This window comes from Equus asinus, chromosome 17 (assembly GCF_041296235.1).
Source record: "Equus asinus isolate D_3611 breed Donkey chromosome 17, EquAss-T2T_v2, whole genome shotgun sequence".
Classification (NCBI taxonomy): Eukaryota; Metazoa; Chordata; class Mammalia; order Perissodactyla; family Equidae; genus Equus; species Equus asinus.
Window position 1 is genome coordinate 47,000,785 of NC_091806.1, and position 23,124 is coordinate 47,023,908.

Consider the following 23,124-nt stretch of genomic DNA (forward strand, 5'->3'; position numbering starts at 1 on the left):
AAACATCCTCAACGGATTTTTGACAAAGGTGCGAAATGGTCCAATAGGAGGATAGCTTTTTTAACAAACGGTGCCGGAGAAAGTGGCCACCTATAGGCAAGAACACCAAAACCTCCACCTCGACCTTACACCCTCTACAAAAATTCACCCAAAACAGATTGAAGCCTTAAATGCAAAACTTGTAGAAAAAACATAAGAGAAAATCTTTGGGAGCCAGGGTGAGGCCAAGAGAGTTTAGACTTGATGCCAAAAGCACAATCCATAAAAGGGAAATCTGATAAACTAAACCCATAAAAGTTAAAACTTTCACTCTGCGAAAGACCCCATAAAGAGGATGAAAAGATCAGCCACAGACGTCAAGGGAGAGGGCCGGAGGTCGATATAATTGCCCAAACAGAGATTCAAATTGGCCACGTCTTGTATACGGTTCATTCACTCAGAAACCCTTTGCGAGCGGCTCTGAAGTGTCAGCCAGGGTTCTGGGTGTTCGGAGTCCCTGCTCTCAATGTGCTCACATTCTCGAGAGATCGGCAAAAGCCACAGAGTGGGAAGCAGAGAGTGTGGTCAGTTAGATGTCACCTGCAAGGGACAAAGAAGCGGTACAGCGGGTAAGGCGGACGGGGGTGTGTGGACCCTCCTTGGTTCACCTCCCGCCCCCAGGCGGCTCCTTCTCAGCCTCCCTCAGGGGCCCCTCCCCATCTCCCTCACACTCGGACACTCCCGGGGCTGGGCTGTTGGTCCTCTTGCTATCTGCTCCCCCTCCATAGGTGACCTCACTCTGTGAGTGCTCTAAATACTACATTAGGGCACCGTCTCCAGAGAGGCAGAAGCCATAGGATCTATGTCGATAGACACACGGAGATATGTTGTAGGAATTGGCTCATGCGGTTATGGAGGCCGAGAAGTCCCACTCGTCGCCATCTGTCAGCTGCGGAACCGGGAAAGTCAGTGGTGTGGTTCAGTCTGAGCTCAAGGGGCTAAAAATTGGGGGTCCGATGGCGCTCATGCAGAGAGAGCGAATTCTCCCTCCCTTCCTCCGCCTTTTTGTTCTATTTGGACCTTCAACAAATTGGATGATGCCCCCCCTTCAGCGGGGAGGGCCATCTGCTCCGCTCAGTCTACCAATTCAAATGCTAATTCCAGAAACGCTCTCACAGACACATCCAGAAATAATGTTTTTACCACCTATCCCGGCAGCCCCCTGCCCAGTCAGGCTGACACACAAAATTAACCATCACAAACACCAACAAACTGCCGAATACTCCCAAATTCACATCTGCCCTCCCAGATGTCAGTCCCAAGCCCTTGCCCTGTGCATCCCACTGTCCAGTCAACATCTCTAATAGGTCCTCCCCCAAACCCACCCCACCCACACCTTCCCCAGGTCAGTCAATGGACGGAGGCTCCACCCTTCAAACCTTACAAGCATCCTCAACGCCTCTCATTTACGTACGCCCAAAAATCAAAAGAAGGTTGCTCCCTTCTCACCCTCTCCACTGCACTCGGTCCAAGTACCCCACACCTCTCATCAGGATTATTGTGGGGTCCCTGGCTTCTACTCAATGGCAGAGTGATTCTTTAAAAATGCAACTCAGAGTTCATACCAGCATTATTCACAACAGCAAAAAGGTGGAAACCACCAAAATGTCCATTGGCTGATGACTGGGTAAACAAACGCAGTCTGTCCACCCAGTGGAATAATACTGGCCCATGAAAAGGAAAATCAGGCACGAAAGGCCACATAGCGTATGGTTCCATTTCTATGAACCGTCCAGAAGAGTCAAATCCAAAGAGACAGAAAGTAAACTAGTGGTTGCCAGGGGCCGAGGGGAGGAGGGGAGAAGGAAGCCACTGCTCATGGGTACCAGGTTTCCACCTGGGGAGATGAAAATGTTCTAAAATTAGCTCAGGGTGAGGGTTGCCCAACCTTAAGACTATTGTAAAAACCAGTGAATTGTACACTTTAAAAGGGTGAATTATATGGAATGTGAATTCTCTCTCAATTAAACAGATATACAGTGTATATATATATATTTTAAGGTAACTCAGATGGCTTCACTCCTCCACTCACACTCTCCAGGGGCATCTCAGGGGCATTAAAGCCGGGTTCTTACCTGGCCCATGAGGCCCCTCCTAATCCACCCCCTCCCCTCCTTGACCTCCCCCTGCCTCCCCCACTCTGCTCCAGACCCGCTGGTCCCCGGCGGCTCCTAGAACCTCGACTTTCACCTGAGCCTCTGCTCTTGCTGTGCCCCGCCCCCAGCACTCTCCCTCCCACACCCACACACCTGGCCCTTCACCCCCGGCACCCGCACCTGCACCCGCACGAGGCGGCCTGCCGGTAACCACCCCCGAAACGTGCAGCGCCCCTCCTCCCCACCCCCCGCCCCCCACCCCCCACCCCCCACCCTCCACCCTCCACCCTCCTGCCCTTTGCCCCGCTCGCTCGCTCGCCTTCCCTCCGCCCCCCGCCCTCTCTCATCTGTACTACGTCAGCTTGTGCACTGATGACGTCAGCTCCGGGCAGGCAAGGACCTTCCGGGCTTTGTTCCCTAATCTGAACCCAGCCCAGCACCTCCTGCCTGGCACACGGTAGGCGCTCGACACACGCTAAAAAAGCACTGAAAAGCATAAATGGCTATGACTTTATTTTATTGAACGTTAAAGCCTCAAGGAACCTCTGAACAGCCTTTTCCGCGCACAGATGCCCAGGGGGGCACTAAAGGACACGCATTTTCACAAACGTTAACAAATAAATGCTTTTATGGTCGGCATCCGCGGCGCCCCACGCCGCAGGAAACCCGGGCGCGCCCTTCCAGTCCGCGCCGGGGGTCCTGGGTCCCACCTGGCGAGAGCAGGCCCGCAGGGCGCAGGCGCAGAGGCTCTCGCAGTGGGTCTGGGGCGGGCTCTGCCAGCGCGCCCGCCGGGCGGAAACGGCTACGGTCAGCCTCGGGGCGCATGCGCTGATCCCGGAGTTCTCGCGAGACGGTGGGCGTAGGGTCCCGCAGCGCATTTCCGGTGGTGGCGCCGGACGCCGGGCGCTGGAGGAGGAAGCTGCGGGCGCGGCGGCGGCCGGGGAGTGGCAGCCATGGATCCGTTCCTGGTGCTGCTGCACTCGGTGTCGGCCGGCCTGTCGAGCAGCGAGTTGACCGAGCTCAAGTTCCTGTGCCAGGGCCGCGTGGGCAAGAGGAAGCTCGAGCGGGTGCAGAGCGGCCTGGACCTCTTCTCCGTGCTGCTCGAGCAGAACGAGCTGGACCCCGAGCACACGGTGCTGCTGCGCGAGCTGCTCGCCTCCCTGCGGCGCCACGACCTGCTGCGCCGCCTGGACGACTACGAGGCGGGGGCGGCGGGCGGGGCCTCGCCGGAGGAGCAAGGTGGGCGCGGGGCGGGGGCCGGGGACTAGGGGCTGAAACCGCGGCTGGGAGCAGGGGTCGGGCACTGGGAAGGGGGCTGGGGGCGGGGGACGGGGACTAGGGGGCGAGCGGGCGGGGACTGGGGCCGGGGCCTAGGGAAGGGGGCTGGGGACAAGGGACGGGGCGCAGGGAATGGGGGCTGGGGGGCGAGCGGGCAGGGGACTGGAAACAGAGCCTAGGGAATGGGGCAGGGACTAGGGAAGGGTCTTCGGGGAGAGCAGGCAGCCGACTGGGTACAGGGAATGAGGAAGGGGCCTGGGACTGGGGAAGGGGACTGTGAGGCGAGCAGGTGGGGGACTGGAAATGGGGCCTGGGGCTGGGGGAGGCAGGGCCAGTTTTCCCAGCAGTACCTGTTTCGAGTCTGCCTGTCACCTAACCTTTACCAGATTTGGTTTGTGTATTTTCTCTAAACAGTCCGGGGAGAGGGTGACGTGCCCACTTTGCAGATGGGAGAACCAAAGCTCAGAAATGTTACATTGATTAGCTCCTTCCAGGGAGATTAGAAAGTTACTCTGGGTCGGGAGGAGTCGGCAGGGAAGGTGGGGCGGAGGTGGGGAGGGGGTTGGCTGTGGCTCAGAGAGAGGTTAAGTGACTTGCCCAAGATGCACAGCGAATAACTAACGGAGCCAGTCTGGCCTCCGCGGGGTGGGGGGGTGGGGGGTGCCTGGCATTAGCCTCTGCACTGCCTCTCTGATCAAGTCCATACTGTAATGGCTTCCTACCCTGCTCGCAGGCACCTCCCGTCGCCACCCTCACCTGTGGCTTGCACAGGCTTGCAGGAGTAAAAGTGAGACCTGAGAACAGCAGGGTTTCTCAGCCACATCCCTATGTCCTCAGAGTCTCGAGGGGGAGAAGGGTTGAGGAGTGCTTTGGGGACACCCCTTCCAGGCTTGGAGCTGTGGCCTGGGATTGGTCATTCAGTCGCTGAACCAAAAAAAGGATCCCAGGGCTATCACTCCGTGAGGACTGGTGCGTATTGGTGGCGAGCTGAGCAGCACAGCTCTGCCTGAAAGCAGTCAGGTTCAGCTCTTACGCACATACTCACGCGGTGCTACACAAGCAGAACAGGACTTAGAATAATTATGTTTTCAAGGCTCCTCGATGGTGGGGAGAATGCTGATATAATACATTTAAAAGGCAGTCCAAAAAATACAGATAATGCCATTTTTGACTTATACATGTGTGTCTGTGTTCATGTGTTTTTATTCATGTAGTTAGTGTGTGTTGGAGGAAAGTACACCAGCAGGCTAGCATAGCAGCAGGTGTGGGTGGGGCGATACGGGGCAGTCTGTCTGTCTTTTTTACAGAAGGCAGCTTTGCATAATGAGTAACAGTGGACTTTGCACTGCACTGTCATGGTTTCACATCCTGGCTCTGCCCTTGTCTCGCTCTGTGACCTCAGGAAAATCACTTCCCTTCTGTGTGCCTCGGTTTCCTCCCCTGTACAAATGGTTGAAGTGACACGGGGCCGTCGGGGCTGGAAGAGTTGGCCCACCGGCGGAAGGTGTCTCGGGTTTGTAGCTGGAGATGCGGGTTTGCAGGAGCCCTCCAAGCAGCATCCTGTCCTCCTCGCACCTCTCCCTCCATTCCAGAAACAGCCTTTTATGGTCTGTAGTACCCGGCTTGCTGGTCTCAGTAGTGGCTTTTCAGCAGATGAGTTCGTGGTCACCAGGGACAAAAAGCCTGATGGTCAGTCACAGCAGCTTCCAGAATAAGGATTGGGTTGTGTATTGTGTCCTGGGGCTGTCATAGAAATTACCACAAACCATGTGGCTGAAAGTGACAGAAATTGATACCCCTACAGTTCTGGAGCCAGAAGTCAGAAATCAAGGTGTCTGAGGGCCACGCTCCCTCCAGAGGCTCCACGGGAGGGTCCTTCCTGCCTCTCCCAGGGCTCCAGGTGTCCCTGGGCTTGTAGCCACATGGCCTCCTCTGTGTATGTCTTGTAAACTTGTCACTGGGTTTCGGGCCGGTCTGGATGCTCCAGGATGATCCCCTCATGTCGAGATTCTCAATTTCACCACATTTGCAAAGACCCTTTTCCAAAGAAGTTAACGTTCACGGTGCCAGTGATTTGACAAAAACAGCTTTTTAGGGGCCACTGCAGGGTGGGTTGCGAAAGCAGCCCCGTTTCCTTCCTCGTGACCTTCCCGGCCCTTTCCCCAGTCCCCCGTCTTAAGCAGGCAGCCCCACGACACCCACCCGGCCATCAAGCCTTCAGCAGGCCACACGTCTTGGGTAGTGTTTTCGGGCCGGGTTGGCTGGGGCAGGCTTGAAGGCCGTCGTGGGCTTTCTGTGACTTTCCCGGCCCCTCTGCTGCTGGGCGACATCAGCCTCTGCTAGAGGACCTCTCGTGCGCCCACACTTGGGTCGGCACCCAGAAGGCCATCGGGGAGTGTGGGGTTACTTCATACAGAGCTCCCAAACCTCAGATGTGTCATTTTGTTCTTTCCCTCCCCAGACCTGCGGGCAGCATTTGACATCATCTGTGACAACGTGGGGAAGGACTGGAAAAGGCTGGCTCGTCGGCTGAAAGTGTCTGACGCCAAGATCGACGCCATCGAGGAGAAGTACCCTCGGAACCTGACGGAACAGCTGCGGGAGTCGCTGAGAGTCTGGAGGAACGCCAACAGGGAGGACGCCGCCGTGGCCCACCTGGTGGGGGCGCTCAGGGCCTGCCGGATGAACCTGGTGGCGGACCTCATCGAGGAGGATCAGCAGGCCCGGGGCCTCCGGGACCAGGACGAGAATGCTGGCAGCACCGTGTCCATGATGTCATGGGGCTCAGACGCACCCACCTCAGGAGCCCAATGATGATCCAGCTGCTCTTCTCCAGGGGACCAAGGGCATCTGCGCCGTGTGGACGTTGGTTCCCTCCATGCAAGTTGACCAAGTGCCTTCCACGTGCGGGGCTGTGAAGACCTAGCAGTGAGCCAGGCTGAGCGGCCCGGCGCCCGTGGAGCCCCAGGCAGCCTTCCGAGCCCAGGCTGCCATTGGCCGAGTGCTTCCTCTGTGCCAGGTGGGGCTGCGGACGCTGTGCAGATGCGTCCGTGGACTCCTCTCTGTCGCCCCTGCCAGGGAGACTGGTCCCCATGAAACACCTCCCCAGAGGAGGAAGTTTTGGAGCCGTATCCAGCACAGAGAAGGGATCTGTAAAAGCTGGTGATGGTTACTGTTAGTATTCTATGGGCGTGGAAACGAGCTCAGTTAGGAGCTGGAGGAAGGTCGGTGAGGGGGGAGGCGGGGGTGGGGCTGGCGCTGTCCACCTCCAGAGCCCACGCTGCTCTCCAGCGGGTCATTCTGCCCCTGCAGTTGGCTTCAGGCTTTGTGGCTTTCAGTGTAGACTGAACCAGGGCGGGCGGTGGGGGTGCTCCAGCGCGTGGCCCTCGACGGAGTGGAGTGTCCTCGGGGGTCGCAGAGTAGGACAGTCAGGGTGTGAGGAACACTGAGCCGTGGCTCCCGGGAGGTGCGCAGGCGCAGTGGGCGCACAGTCAGCACTCTGCCAATGTTCTTCGAATCATTTTTTGATGATTCCTGTGATCCCACAGTTTGTTACTATTTTGTATCAAAAGCTCTATGTTTCTGATAACGGAATTGGGAAGGGGGCTGGATCCTGTGATTTTAAAAAGTAATCTTGCTGCTTCTCAGGGAACCCTTTTAAATGCCTTTACGGTGGAAATCTGTGTTACAAAACAAAGAGTTTTCCATTCCTCTGGATCTCATTTCGCGTCGTCTCAGCAGCGCTTCACACCGATTTCGGGATCCCTGGCGGCCCACCGTTTGCTCAGCCTCTCGATAGGCGGCCTGGACTTCACAGCAGCCCCACGGACCACTGACGAGGGGAGTGTTCACCCTCAGCGTACTGAGGTCCTCAGAAGCCTTCTGCCACCAGCTGTGGCCCTGCCTTCCTCCAAGAGGCTCAGAGAGCCAAGTGGCCGCCTCTTAGCCAGGTCTTCCAGCTGTGACCTTGGGAAAGCTGCATATGATGGCATGCCTTGCTGCCTTGACCTTGGGCTGCTGAGATCCTAGCAACACTGTCCCCACTAAGCTGTGGGCCTGGCCTTTGAGGCCCCCCGAACACACCCCTTCAGCAGGTACTTGCTGTGCCAGGAGCTGAGGCCATAGCCCTAAACAAGACAGAAGTGGGCCTGCCCTGTTGACCCTGGAAGCCTGGCAGGGAACACAGTGTTAACCAGTTCAGCGCAAGTGTGGGTGCTGCCAGGGAGCCGAGCAGTTCCCGTCCCGTAAGGGCGTGGCCTGCCCAGTGTTTCGCAATAGACCTTCCGGCCTGCAGCGGCACCTGCCTCTTCAAGCCCCAGGCCAGGGCTGGTTCTGCTCGTGACAGGCGCGTCATCGCCGACCGTAAGCACGAGTGGCTGGGCTAATGGGGAGCTTTGGGAAGTTGGTTTTCTGGGAAACGTGTCTGTGTTTCTTGAACAGAGGCCGATTTCAGAGGGTCTGCCATTCCCTTCTGGTTTATGGCATAAACTACTGAAATGTGACATGCTGACATCCACACCTCGTGTCCCCGTGCATCTCACCCCTGGAAGGAGCCCCGACCCCCCTTCACACCAGGTGTCCTGATAGAGGCTTTGATGACACAGGATGACTAAGCACCAGGCAGGGCTCGCCCCCATCTCTGCCATGGCTTCCCCCTGTGGCCCCTCTCAGTCCTGCCTCCGGTGAGGCGCAAGAGCCGCTCCTGTCTGTGGGGAGGGAGCAGGGGCTCTGGAGCAGCCTCACTCTGCCTGCTGTGTGACCTGATGGCACCCGGCCCGAGGCACAGGTCTGCGCTCCAACATGTAGCAAAGGTGCTGGGTGAGCGAGTCCTCTCCGTCCTGCACGCTGGGCCCACGTGCTGGCCGCTCTCAGGGCCCGGCGGGGGCCTGCGCTCTGGGGCTGTAGAGCGTGGTGACATGTGAACTTGCACCAGAAACTGCCCCCCTGGAGACGGGGGCTCACAGCCAGAGAGAAGCCTCTGTTGGTCCAGCCAGGCCCCAGCAGTGGCCAGGAGGTGTCCGCCATCGCTGACCGTGTGCCAATGCTCAGCCTTCACTGAGCAAGACAGGCAGCCTGCCCCCGGGAAGCACAGAGCCTGTACAGCTCTTCGAAACTGAAGGAAAGGCGTGGAGAAGGCACAGACACTCCCGTGGGTGCTCAGGGCGCAAAGAGCAGGCATGGAGAGCGATGGCTTCCCGATGAGAGAGGTCTTGGCACTTTGTGTCCTGTCCACGTTTTCTGTGACGTGTCTGTTCTCGTCCGCCAGAGGCAGTCGTAGGTGTGGCCTGGATGGTCCGGTAGGCAGTGTGTCTAGGGGGCAGTGGAGTGGGTAGGCCTTCCAGTCTGACCTGGGTTCGAATCCTGGCCCTGCCCCTTAGTGGCTCCGTCACCCTCATAGGGGCCATCAGATAAAAAAGTGCTTGCCCATGTCCGTGGAACCTGCTTCTCAGGTGCCTTAAAGGTTGGCAGCGGCGTTTCACCCCGAGCCCAGGGTCTCCCTGCCCTCGAGCCCAGCCTTTGGCCTCTGGTCCTGAGAGGTCGCTTTTCACCCTCATGCGTGAACCCAGCTGCGATGCCGGGCATCTTCCCTGCCGTGGACGTGAGCCTGTGTCAGGGCAGCAGGTGTTCAGGATCTTCATAACCTTTCCTGGGACGGATCGGACTGACGTCTCAGCAGAGCTGTGACCTCTGGCACGGAGTCAGTGACGCCCCCTCCAGCTAGGGGGCTGCTACGATTTTCAGACAAGGATTTCTCATGGCAACTTTACCAAAAAATCATCCATGTTCCTGGTGTTTTTGTTTTTTTTTTTTTGTAGTCATGTAAAATTTTCATTTCTGATGAAGGTGCACACAATTCGCATGGTTTGCTTGAAAGCTTAAGTCAAGAGCCATGCTTTGCTCCCCATCCGAGTGTATGTGCTCGCGGGAGATTCCAGGCCGATGAAGGGAACTTGATCAAGCATTTCCTGAAACGAGGGTTGGCTCCCTAGGCTTCTGGCCCCTGCAAGGTGCCCCGCGTCACACCGCTCTGGGCTCTTGGTTGGGAGCGTGGGTCGTGGCAGGCCGCCTTCGTCCCCTCCTCTCCCCACTGACTAACCTCGATCCTCATCCGCTGCATCTTCCTCCCCAGCGCCCCCAGACCACTCCCCTACCCACACTTGGAAAGTCACAGGTGGCCCAGCCCATTGGGCGCTTGGCTCTGTCTTGCTCACCCTCGAGGGCCTTTGATGCTTCTCCTGACCGTTCTCCCGTGAAACTTTCTTCTGGTTTTCCTCCTGCCTCTGGCCACGCCACTTCAGACTCCTTCATGCCCTCTCCCAGCACCCGTCCAGTGCCAGCTCTCTCTGAGCCCCCAGGGCAGCGCAGGCACTGTCCCTGGTGCCAACCGCGTCTCTCTGAGGCCCCCAGACCCCTGTTGTCAGCTAGCTTGGGTCAGCTCCTTTGCTACGCAGGGGAACGTATGCACGGGTTCTGGGGATTGGACGCCGGCACCCTGGGGGCGGGCGTTATTCTGCCCAGCGCACACCTCAGCTCAGCATCCCTCCACACCCCGTGCCCAGTTCCAGCCCAGCACCACAGTCCACCCGGCTGCCTCGACAGCACCAGCTCAACGACCTCACAGGCTCTCCTTTCCACGCCTCTCCTGCCCCACCCCCAACGGAGCCTCACCCCTCCTCTGAGGACAACCCCGCCTCTGCCCTTCCCTGCCCCTTCCAGCCCCCCCATCCGCGGCCAGAAACAAACCGAGTCCCGCTCCAGACCCCCACTGTACTCAGAAACCGCAGGTGCTCTCCACGTGCTGTTGAGCTCTGTCTTTTTATTTCCACGATAGCTGTTCTGAGTCATCGTGCTGACTGCTCACTGACCACAGGATTCCTGTGTGTGTTGTGTCTGGAAGCAGAGGGACGAGTGGCCTGGGGGTCCTGTGTGCCCATGCAAAGATGCCCCGCCACCCTACATCTGCTGACACACAGGAGCGCTTCTCTCTCACAGGGAACCCTTGCATGTGAAATCCATTTCCGTCAAAGGAGCCCTCCGTTTCTTAAGTCAGAAGTTGAGACGCTGGCGAGAGTGTACAGCAACCACATCAATTGTCACCAAAGAGCCAGGCCCATTCAGGGCATGAACGGGGTCCTCATCGAGCGAAAGCCACGTGACATGGAGGAAGCTGTCCTAGGTGGCTTGAATGGAGAAACCTAGTGGGCCATTGAGTGCTTCCCCACCTCCCGAAACGGCCTGAGGACGCACTGTAGGCACAAGGCAGCCACACTGTTTCAGCAAAACATGTTGTTTCTTGAGACGGAGCTATCCGAGGAGACGGCAGCGTTCCAGAGACACATGGCGGGGGTGGGTGCACAACATGGTGAGTGCACTCAGTGGCACTTAAAAACTGCTTAAAGGGTAAAGTTTATGTTATATATATTTTACCACAATTAAAAAGTCATACCTCGTGTTAAATTAACCATACATTTAATTATGTTGTTTATCTGAATTCTATCTGTTTTGCAGGCTTCTCTCTCTAATTTGTAATTTTACTGATATTTTATAGTTTACGAGAGCCAGAAGCATCAGTTTATGTCTGGCCTTACGTTTGTATTTATTGAAGTAACATTATTATAAATAAAACCTTGCTGCTCACTGGGAGTCTGGGTCCCTGTTACTCCTTCCTGAGGGGCTCCTGGCTGGAGAAACCCAGCTCTGAGCGTCCCCGGGCCCCCCGAGATCAGTCCTAACCCGCGGCACCACGATGCGCAGGAGGGCTGCCCAGCCCTGTGCAGCTTGTTCCCGAGCGCCCACCCCCGGCAGTCTGCCCCGGCTGTCTTCCCGCCCTCCAGCTCAGGGCCCAGCGCAGACGCCCAGTCCCCTTGCCCAGCCCCCACTGACCACGGTAGGCCCCCTCCTGGCCGTGGTCCTGCCCCCACCAGCCTCAGCTCCCTGAGGGCCACGACCTGTGGGGTCCTCTCTGCCACTGCTTCCAGTACTGTCCTTGGCTTTGCGAGTGAAGGCTGATTACATGTTTGCTGAGCGGATAAATAAATAAGCTGCAAGAATAAAAGGCCGGGCTCAGGTGTCCCTTGGGGCCTGAGTTCCCTGCAAGCAGGGAAACGTTCAGATTCCCCAGTGCACTTCACTTTCGGCAGAGTAAGGGGTGTGCTCAGGCTGTGGGAGGTTGGCCAGGTGGGCACAGGCAGGCCAGTGGCATCCTCACGGGGGCCAGGTTGCCCCTCTGTCCATCACTGAGGCCCATTGCCCCCAGCCAGTGTGCCCCATGGTGACCGAGACCCAGGATTTGCCCTTCATGCCACGTAGTCTCAATGAGGTCCAGCGAGGAACCCCAGGGAGGCTCCCCCATCGCCTGAACCACTGCAGGCCACCCCAAATGCCCCCCCTCCCCAGGCAGGGTTGATGCTGTGCACACAAGAACACAAACCTCTTTGCTCTGGGCACTGTGAGCTGTATGCTCCATCCATGCATTCATCCAGCCATCCATCCATCCATCCGTCCATGCCTTCATCCATCCATCCATCTATCCATGCATTCATCCATCCATCCATGCATTCATCCATCCATCCATCCCTGCATTCATCCATCCATCCATCCATCCATCCATCCATGCATCCATCCATGCACTCATCCATCCATCCATCCATGCATTCATCCATGCATCCATCCATCCATCCATCCATCCTTGCGTTCATCCATCCATCCATGTATTCATCCATCCACCCATCCGTCCATCCATTCATCCATCCATCCTTGCATTCATCCATCCATCCATCCATCCATGCATCCATCCATCCATCCATGCATTCATCCATCCATCCATGCCTCCATCCATCCATGCGTTTATCCATCCATCCATGCGTTTATCCATCCATCCATGCATTCATCCATCCACCCGTCCATCCATCCATCCACCCATCCATCCATCCATTCATCCATCCATGCATTCATCCATCCATCCATCCATCCGTGCATTCATTCAGTAGATTCTTGGAAAGGGCTAACAGCTCAGACTGGGTCTGCCCACTTCACGTCCCTCTAGCTGGGTGACCCCACAGTGGACCCCTACCTCCCAACCTCCCAACCTCCCTTCTCGCCTGGGTGGATCCTCCCTCTCCCAGGGTTGCTGCAAGGTTCAATGAGATGACTTGTGGTGAGTGTCTGGGAGTGACTGGTACATGGTAAAAGTCACTAAATGTCATAATTTAATTTTTCCTGAGTGATGGTGCATGTTTTACAATGACTTGCCTTTACACCAGCCGGGCTGGGTAAAAAGACTCTGGGATCACATGTTCATTCCCGGAGGTCTTTGGAGGCGTCCATTGCACGATGCCTGGGGAACCAGGCCCAGTGCCCTCACCAAGGAGCATGTGACCCAGTTCCGGCTGCCCAGTCCTATCAGGATTTTATATGAGGACAGTGGGCAAGGGGAATCCTCTGTCATCTGGCCCAGCTGATGTCTGTACCCCAGAGCATAAACCAAAGACTATGGGAAATACAAATAAATGCACGTGGATTGACAAGACTAGGAGACTACCTCATCTTTCTCAGCACAGATCAAAATTCGAACAGCCAAAAAAAGTGGTGGGCTCTGTAGGGCAAGGGAGAACAGAATTAACAAGGCAGGTCTGACCGAGATAGAGCAAACAGTGCCATGAGAGGCGTGGCATCCCCAGAAGCCTGGCCTCCGGAGCCAACTGCCCAGGTTCGAATCCCGGCTCTGTGACGGGGAGCAAATGAACTCATCTCCAGAATGGATTCTTAGAGCCCCTACCCCAAAGGATGCCGTGAGGATTCCGCGACTCGTTCATAAGGCACAGGGTGAGTGCACAAGTTCATCACAGCGACATTTGTGTCACAGGCAGCATAGCCGGGAGACAAATAGGAAGGAGCCACTGCATCGACTTGCTCTGCCTGCCAGCTCTCTGTCACGTGAGCGAGCACTTTTTAAAAATTCTTTAATTCTTTAAGCCAGTTTGATGGGATTTCCTGATATTTGCAGTGAAAGGCGTCATAGTGATCACATGGGAATTTAAACTATGATAAAACAGTGCTTCAAATGAGTGAGAAAAAAACTCCATGAATGCAGCGGGGACCACCAGCAAACACGTGTAGCCTCGCCTCACTCCTTCTACCAAAATATATTCCGAACGCACACAAGATTTGAATGAAAAAAAAAAAAAGAACAAACCTGAGAGAGAACTTCTTTATCCTCTTGAAGACGAAGGAGAGGGCCGAAAAATAAAAGGCTGACTCATTTGGCAACTTAAAAAACTAAAAATGCCTACTTGTCAAAAAAAAAAAAAATCTGCAAATTTAAGAGGCAGATGACCACTTGTGAAATATTTACAGAAGGACATGGAAGCAGCCTGCCGGCTGTCAGACATTCTTTCACTTCTCAGCAAGGAGAACCTACTGTGGGGTGACCTTGCCAGGACGGGACACACGTGGAGGAGCCGCCTTTGGGGAGCTTCCTCCGCGCTGGTGGGAGGGACAGCCTTGCATTCAGGAATCGCAGACACAGACACGCGATTCCAAGTGGGGAGGAGGTCCAGGGGCCACGCCGGAGCGGAGACCGGCCCAGGCTGGGGAGCAAGGACAGCTTCACCAAGGCAAAGCTGGGCTCAGATACATGGGGGGCCGGCAGCGGAACAGCTCCAGAACAGGGATAAAGTGTGGTCTTCGCAGGGGGGCAGCCCGTGCCCAGCCCGGAGCCTGGAGGGAGCAGATCTAGCTGGAGGAACCGATGGGCCGATGAGGCTGAGCAGAGGGCAGGGGGAGGGGGCTCAGGGCCTTGCAGGCTTCAGGGCCATTTGTCATGTGAGATGCGGCCTCCAGAAAACCCTCCCCACGCCTCAGAAATTCTCCCTTAGAGCCCCCCACCTCCCAGGGCAGAGGAAGCCACCCTGCTGCCCAGCCACCCCCGGAGCCCAGGACCCGGGCAGGCCTCCGAGGCAGAAGCTGGGCGCACAGGCCAGCCCATCTCATGGGCCGGAGCAGCACGACAGAGGCCTCCTGGAGGCTCTGGGTGGCAGTGCCAGCTTTGAGGTTCCCTGGGGCAGCTCCGCCCGCGTCCTGGGCACTAGCCCTCCGGAGGCCTGGGGACCGCCTACTCGCCTCTAACAAAGTGCTTTGCCCGTAAACCACTCCGAGCTTTGGTCCCTTGTTTTCCGTTTTTGCTCGGCAGCTGGAACCTGCCATGAGTTCGGCTTCCATCCTGTCCTGAGAACAGGGCAGGCCCCGAAGAGGTCCAGGAGGTGGGTTGATCAGATTGGTGCTGTTCATTGTGCTCCGGCTGCAGGCTGGGCTGGAGGGAGCGACAGTGGAAACGGGGAGCCCGGTTCAGAGACGACTGGAATGGGCCGGGTCGGGGGCGACTGAGGAGGGGGGCCGGGATAGCGTGTGGTGCTGGAGGGAAGGGCAGGGGACGCATTCCAAGATACCCAGGGCCTGGCGTGGGTCGGTCGGGGGGTGAGGGAGAGGGGAGGTCGGAGTGGGGGGATGCCGTGCTGGGAAGAGGCCCTGGGACTAGACGGGGTGCAGGGCGAAGGCAGCCCACGGAGTGACGCTCCACTTCGAGTAGCTGAGTGGGAGGTGCCCTCAAGGCTTCCACGGAGGCGTCCAAGGGCCAGGAGGTGCACCCTCCGGGCGGGCGTGAGAACGTCGGGAGTGTGGGCGCCAGCAGCCAGGGGGAGGTGAGCCGGGGGGCAGAGGCCGGGCCCTGGGAGGAGAGGCCCCCCCGGCCTGCGAGAACACGGAGAAGCGGGGGTGCAAGGGGAACCCGGCACCTGCTCCCCACGAAGAATCTTCTGGAAACGGATTCAAACTGCGGAAACCCAGGCTCCGCCCCCAGAGAGTCTGAGTCAGTCCTGGGTGGAGCGTAGGAATCGCCCCACCACTGCCGGGGGGCAGAACGACTATTTAATCACCAACTGTTAAGTACCACTAATTGCCCTCAGCTCCAACCCCATCTTCCCAACCTAATTGCTCCGGACCGTGGGGACCATCTGACCTCATCTTTGATCTCACAGTGGGAGCCAGTCTCCCACTCCTGCAAACCTGGAGCCGCCCCGAGGGGACAGGGAGGGAGGGCTTCCCAAGAGGGTGGGTGGTCCCCCCGGGGCGAACTGGATGCTGAGAGCTGAGCCAGGGATCTAAGCCCGCCCTCCTCCAGGCTGGCAATGACGTAACTGGTGGATTTGGGTTTTCAGTCTTTGTTTTGTTTTCAGGTTAATCTGAGAGGCTCCCCAACCCAATTTGTAAAACAAATGGGGTGTGATTCACGGGCCTTCCTCCCCGTCTGGTGCTCACAGCCCCTTCTGGAGGGTGACCCTGGGCTGCCTCTGACACCCACTGAGTCCCCACGACTGGCGTCTGAGTCCTTATGACTCTGCGTGCCCAGGGCGGGACCCGCTGGAGGGATGGGCGCCTGCCAAGGGAGGGGTCACGCCTTCACCTGTACTTGCTGCTTCCTGGTATTGAACCCCCAGCCCTGCATTTCCTATGAGAAAATTTGGGGTCCTCTTTCCCTCTCCCGGGGCTGCCGTGAGACAAGGCCCGTGCTGAACTTGGCTCCGCACGTGGCTGAAGGCCCACCCAGGTTGGCTGTTGATTTATTACCGTCGTGGGATAGTGCCTGACTCAGGCAGAGGGAGGAAGGAGAGGACTTGGGGTTGAATAAAACGTGGTGCCTGACGTTGAGGATTTCCAAGGTCTAATGGGAGAGACAAACAGAGGAGCAATTCCAAGGGAAGAAACTGAAGTCCTGAGAGCTGAAGCGATTTGTCAAGTCACAAGGTGGAACTAGAACCGGAACCCCAGCCCCCGGCTCCAAGGCCCATGCAATTTCCAGGACACCTGACTGTGTTTTGGAGAAAGGGCCTTTTGAGGTGGGTTTCGTAGGATAAGCAGGAGTTCACTAGACGATGAGCAGTTCAGGCACAAGAAACAACAAGTGCAAAGGCCAGGAGGGATGAAATGGACGGACTTGTTCAGGAGGCAGCAAGCAGATTAGCGGGGCTGGTTCCGGGCCGATTCAGGAAAGTGTTCGCAGCCTGAAGGTAAAGGAAAGGTCTAGATTTTTATCTTCTAGACGAAAAGGAGTCAGCGACATATTTTAAGCCAGACAATGACGTGATTAACCATGTGGCTCACTTTATTAGAGATCCGGCGGCTGTGTCTGTTCATTGGAAAAGGAGAAAACACAACCGCTGGATTCCTAAGGGCCATACTTCACCTTTCCAGCTGAGTTACAGGGAAAGAAGGCAGTAAGGCAAATCCTCTCTCAGGGAGGGGCGCGCCTTAGTCCAGGCCGGGCGGCAGCTTCCGTTTTCCTTATGCTGCTCCCAGTCCCCGCCTCCTCTTTTAGCCTCACAGGAACCCGGCGGATGGTTAAGGAAGGTCGTTTCCCGTGGACGCGAAGGGAAAGGGAGGTGGCTAGCCCGGGGGTCTCGCAGCAGGAGGCGCAAGAGGGAGGTCTCTGGTCACTCCGCCAGACCGAGGAGCTGGCCCGCCCTGCAGAAACTTCTAGTTCCCGGGCAGGCACGGCAGGCCCAGGCACTGGCCCAGCCAGGGGTGGGGAGCATCCTGTCAGGGCGGGGGGGGGGGGCCCAGGGAAGGCTGCCCGAGCTGCCACTGTCCCGTCTCCCGGCGGGCCGTGGGTCCCCTGGAGGTGGGGGCACGTGAGCAGCCAGGTGTGTCTGCCCAGCGCGGGGCAGCCCCAGTTCAATAAGGCTCCGAGAACCCTCTGCCGAAAGCCTGGTCGTGCCACAGAGACAGCATGTGCTGGCTTCGCGCCCAGATTGGGGTGGAGCGCTTCCGGCCCCCACGCCCTTTTATTTTGGGAAATCAGACCCTCGTCACCAGGAGCTGCCTGCAGAGGGGACGTGAGGTGGTCCCCTGTGACTCTTGCAGGGGGTACACGTGGGCACAGAAGCTGGCAGAGAGCAAAGCCTCCATCCATCTCTCACTCAGCTCATTCCTTCATCCCCAGCATGTGGTTCTGGTCCCCTCCCCCGCCCGGCCCCCCACACCGCGCCAGGCAGTGTCCTTGGCCTCGGGGCGGATGGGGTGCTGGCAGCAGCTGGACTCCATGGGGACCCGCTCTGCCGGTTCCGAGTCCAGAGACCGGCCGCAGCTTCCTCCCACCATGCCTCGGGGACAGAGCAGTGACGGTTTACTGTGCTGCAAGGACACGATGAGACGGTGCCCACGAGGTCAGCGCTGGGCAAGGGTGAGCTGCCCCGTGTCCCACCCCAACCAGAGCGGCCCTCACTCACTTAGTCAGGGTCACCCCATTGCAGGCCCCCAACCCGCAGGGGGCCTGGCTCCTACTCCCCAAGCAAACAGAGGTAGCGGGCAGGACCCCCTCCCCGACCTGGCGAGCTTTCCTGCGTCCCTCTCAGCAGGCAGGTTGCCCCCTTCCTCAGTGTTCCCCCGGGCTCCTGGCCCCCCAGCTCCCCTGCCCGGCTCAGACCCTTTCTGGAACAGGCCCTTGCTGCTTCCCGGGGTTCCCCCTCCAGGCCCCTCTGTGCACGGAGCTGGGGATCGCACCCTAAAAATGAAACCTCCCCCACCCTCATCCTCCGGCCATCCTCCTCTTTCGGTTTTCTGCGCTCACAGCGTGGTGCCCGCCTCTCCAAGACTCAGGGCCGGCTTGGCAATCTCCACCTGAGCCATGAGCCACCTGTTCTTTGATTTCCTCCATTTTTTCTTTGGCGATTTCCTTCCTCACTTACCTTTACGTTAAAAAGAAAACGTGACGTCTCCATCACGGAGGGAAAACAGTCTGGGGCAGAGACAGCTAGTGCTCCCAGTACCTGTTCACACCTTCTTGCTTTACCTGAGATCCCTGGCTTTTAGCTGAGCGCATGGCTGCCCAGAAGCCAGGCCACATTTCCCAACCTCCCTTGCAGCAGGGTGTGGCCATTCAACCAAAGTTCTACATGTGAGCAGAAGCGACAGGTGGAGCTTCCTAGAAGTATTCTTAAAGAAAGGAGCATGTGCCCTTCAGCATCCCCTTCGTCCTTCCTTCTGGCTGGAATACAAGCATGATAGCTGGAGCACCGGCAGCTATCTTGAACCATGAGGGGTAAAGCAACAAGATGGAAGGAGTCTGGATTCCTGATGGTCCGACAGCCTCCCTACCAGCCCTGGAAGGCTTACCTCAGGACTGCATTTGTGTGAGAGAAATAAACTTCTCTTATTGAAGCCACTGTGATTTGGGGATTTCAAATGTTTGCCAACCTAACACCGACTGAAACACGGTCTCACTTGGAGTACACAGAAGTTGCCTAAAAAATGAAGGCAGCGAAAAATAATATTCTGAAACTATTGACAGCTGTGGCCGCCTGTCAAGGCTCTGAACCTGAGGGCTGCTCTCTTTGTTACAAGGCCGTGCACCCTGTGCATGAGTGCATCCCTCCGCAATGGGGCTGGCTGGCGGTGGACAGTCGGCGCCTGCCCGCCTCACTGGACGGGTGCCCTGTGACAGACGTGGGGAGCTCACTCTTCACCTTTGACTTCCGGGCACCTGGCGGGAGCGTGGCATACAGCCGGTGCTCGGGAAACTACCAGGAGACGCCGGCTGGGCGGAGAGGGCGAGGCCAAGGGTCAGCTGGCCTGGACCCCAGACTAGCAGGTGCACATTGCAGTTCCAACCCCAGATCTGTGACGCGAGCCCAGCGCTGTTCCTTCCGCACACACAAGGAAGGGCGTCGAGCGGCTTTCTTCCTGGCACAGGTGACGTCACTGACCTGCGCTTGTGGATAAGTTCAGGTGGAGAATGTGTTAGCCTTGAAGTCAGCAAACTGGGTTTGGACCCGACTCTCCTGTGTATTTGCTGTGTGGCCCTAGGCAAGTTTACCTTGTTGTCCTCACCTGAGAAATGGGCTGATGACCCCATGATCTGCTTCTGCACACAAATCACCCCAGAACCTAGTGGCTTGCAAGGCTGATCCCGCTCCCGTCCCCCAGAGGACTCAGGAGAGGCTCAGCTGGGTCATTCTGGCCCCAGGGGTCTCCTCTGGGCTTTCTCCCAATATGGCAGCCGGGGGGCAGCTGAACCGCCTGTGGAATGGCTTGCGGCTCACGGTGGGTGCCGGCCACCAGCCCATCCAGGCTCGAGTGGAGGGGAATTGGGCTCCACTCCTGGATGGGGCAGTGGGGAGGTTCCAGAAGAGCATGTGGGACATTGTCACAACCATCTTTTGGAAAATACAACCTGCCAAGATGATAACACCTCAGAGGGGGCGTGGGAGATATCTGGGTGGAAAATATGTGACTAGGAGTAGGTGTCCATAAGTGATCTCTGTGTTGGTGACATCCATGTTGTTACCGCCTGGCTCTCCGTATCTGTCCCCCTCTTCCGACCCCACCTCGGTCAGGTTGCATCCTGTTTGTAGCCCACAGGAATAGACAGCTGGCAACACTGAGGACCTACAGGATCACGTGGAGTGGCCATCCACCCGGCGGAGAGAGGGCCTGGGGCACTTCGCCCAGCCAGGTGAGCAGGGGGAGGTGCCTGGGGACCAGCAGGGGCCACCACAGGGGAGCTGGCGCTCAGAAGGGGCATTGCCATCAAGCTGGATGAGCAGAGGGTGGCCATGCCCCACCCCCTGCCCTGCAGAGTGCTCAGTCTCCATCATCAGCGTGGCCCCCAGAACCCCAGCGGCCTCTCCTCACGCACAACCCTTCTAGAGCCTGGCAGAGCCTTCCAGCTTGATTTCACCTCCCCTCCAGCGCAGCAGCACGGAATTAAGAATTTCTGCAAAGAGGAAACTGAACAGCAGGTGCCACCGTGCGTGTTTGTTGCACAGCATTCCTGGCGTCCACCTGGCCAGCCCCCTTGCTCCCTGATCACAGAGAATACAAAAGCCGCAGAGCAGTGGACCCCAGCTTGGGGTCCCTTTCATGATCCCCCCTCTACTGGGTTGAATAGTGTCCCCCAAAATGCACGTCCACCTGCCACCTCTGAATGTTAACCTTATTGGGAAATAGCGTCTTTGCGGATGTAATCACGTTAAGATGAGGTCATACTGGGGTAGGGTGGACCCTAAATCCAATGACAGGTGTCCTTATAAGAAGAAGGACAGTTGGACAGAGAGACACATGGGGAGCACCTTGTGTGGGGACAGAGGCAGAGGTTGGAGTGACGCAGCCACAACCCAAGGAATGCCAAGGATTTTCGGCCACCGCCAGAAGCTAGGAGAGAGGCAGGGAACAGATTTTTCCCAAGAGCCTCCAGGAGGAGCCAGCCCTGCTGCCTCTGGCCTCCAGGCCTGTGAGAGAACACGTTCCTGCTGCTTTAAACCTCCCCATGTGTGGCCATTTGTTACAGCAGACCCAGGACACACACATACCCCTGACCGACACCCACGCTAGGGTCCCTCCAGCTCTTCTCCATGGCACCTTGTCGGGGCCACCCCTTCAGCTCCACTCTCTGACGGACCAGCCATGGCAGAGGAAAAGAAAAAGGTTTTACTCTTTAAAAAGTGCACGTCGGGGCCGGCCCAGTGGCACAGTGGTTAAGTTCAGACGTTCCGCTTAGGTGGCCTAGGGTTCGCCAGTTCAGATCCCAGTTGCAGACCTACACACCGCTTGTCAGGCCATGCTGTGGAGGCGTCCCACATATAAAGAAGAGGAAGATGGTCATGGATGTTAGCTCAGGGCCAGTCTTCCTCTGCAAAAAGAGGAGGATTGGCGGCAGATGTTAGCTCAGGGCTAATCTTCCTCAGGACAAAAAAAAAAAGAAGTGCATGTAAGACCAGATACTCATGGAGCATGCCTGCGCCCGCCATCATGAAATCTACCTGGGTCTAATCCACCCTCTGGCACCTCTGAGCAGCGTCGCCCCGGGGGACCTGGATGCGTCTCCTTTTGTGTCTGGCTTGTTTCTCTAGGCACAGTGTCCTCCAGGTACACCTGTCTTGTAGCCTATGTCAGGATTCCAGTGTCCCCTCTTTAGAATAAGTACAGCCCCTCTCACTCACCTGAAATGCAGTGTCTAGAATCATCTAGCTGCTTGCCCCTCCGCCCAGTATATGTCCAATAGGACCCACAATCACCGTGACAAGCAACCCCCCATCCTGCCTTTCCAAGATGCTCCCTAGGGTGGGTCCCCCCGCCCGCCACCCCGGACACGGCTACCCCAGATGATGCTTGTGTCCTGAGGAGCCCGGGCTCCCCTCCCCAGTCTCGGGCCCCTGACTCCCCTAGGAGGCTCCTCCTTGCAGGTTTCTTCCCTTAAGCGAATCGTGTGTGCGGAAGCCACCAAGGGTGGAACCGACCCCACAGTCCACCTCGGTCTCGACTCAGCCGGGAGCACCCCGCGATTTTACCACCATACTTAGCAAGCACCCTCATCTCAAAGATGTGGAAACTTAGGCCCAGAGAGGAGGGGAGGGACTGGCGCTGGCATTCGCCATGCCTCCCGGGCGCCGCCACCCTAAAGAGAGGCACCAACCCATTGTACAGAGGAGGAGACCGAGGCTCAGAGTGGCAGGAACCCTGATCCTGGAAGTCAGCGTTCAGAGGAGGGGGCGGCCCTGGTCCAGCCAGGTCCCTGCGGGGCACGGCCACAGCCCGCCTGGCCCACCACACGGGCTCCTCCCGTGAGCCCGGATGTGACCGAGGAACGCTGGGTGAGGACGAGCAGGTAGGACCGGCTGCGGACGTCCCCACTGAGGCTCCGAGATCACGTCTGGCTAGTTTCTCCACCACGTGCCATCTTCAACCCACTCTGGAATATCAGCTTTCCAGTCTCGCCCAGGCCCCCTGCCTTCTGAGCTCCAAACAGGTCGCACTTGTCCTTGCCCTCTGCCCGGCCTGCGGCTGCTTCCAGCGGTGCCCTCGAGAGCAGCCGGGGCCAGCTCCCTGGCCTGGCATTCAAGGCCTGGATGCCCACCTGAGCTTCACTCTATTTCCCGACATAACCTTCTGCACTGGCCGACTTCCTCCCCGTCCCCAGAGCGTGCCGTGACTCTCCCGCCTCCGAGCCTTTGCCTGGGATCTCCAGCCACACCTGCTCTCCTCACCCATTTCTCCTCCTCGGCTGGAGGGCAGGTTTGGAGCTAGAGGAAGCCGATTACAAACCCCTATGTTGCTGACTTGTCACGCTGTGAGACACCGGGCAAGTTCCTGACCCTCTCTGAGCTCCAGTCTCTTCATGCGTAAGATGTCATCAATCCAATACGTTTTGGGGGGTCCTGCTATGTCTGCGACAGTCTGAGGGTTCAGCAGCGGGAGAGCGCGTTTATTATTGTCTACCCACCTGCGCCTTTTAAATGCTGTTCAAATACAAGTGTTACTTATTTAAAATTTTTTTAAAAAATAATTACGGCTAAAATGAGCCTTGGGAAAGGGGACGGTATCTCACTGAGAGCGCTGCCATGGATGAAGGGAGGCAACCCACGTGAAGGGCCTGGTCTGGTACCCAGCAAAGAGGAAGTGCTCACTCAGTCACAGCCAGCACCAAATGCCACCCTCGCAGCTCCTCTAGCAAGCTTCCTGCAGTCAGACCCGACCCCACCTCCTCTGGAGTCTCGTGGCACCCTCGTTTCATCCATCCATCCATCCATCCATCAATTCACACGTCCATCATCCATCCATCCAACCATCCATCCATCCATCCAACCATCACCCATCCAACCCTCCATTCATCCATCCATTCACACACCCATCATCCATCCATCCATCTATCCTTACATCT

At 57.5% G+C, this 23,124-nt stretch overlaps 1 protein-coding gene across 1 annotated transcript; it reads left to right on the forward strand.

Moving 5' to 3' along the window:
* Positions 1 to 2,642: 2,642 nt before the first annotated feature.
* FADD (Fas associated via death domain) lies at positions 2,643 to 11,051 on the forward strand. The gene is made up of 2 exons (XM_044762138.2): positions 2,643 to 3,374; positions 5,875 to 11,051. Exons 1-2 carry the CDS (start codon positions 3,089 to 3,091, stop codon positions 6,225 to 6,227), a joined length of 639 nt encoding a protein of 212 aa, XP_044618073.1. The 5' UTR covers positions 2,643 to 3,088; the 3' UTR covers positions 6,228 to 11,051.
* The last annotated feature ends 12,073 nt before the right edge of the window (positions 11,052 to 23,124 follow it).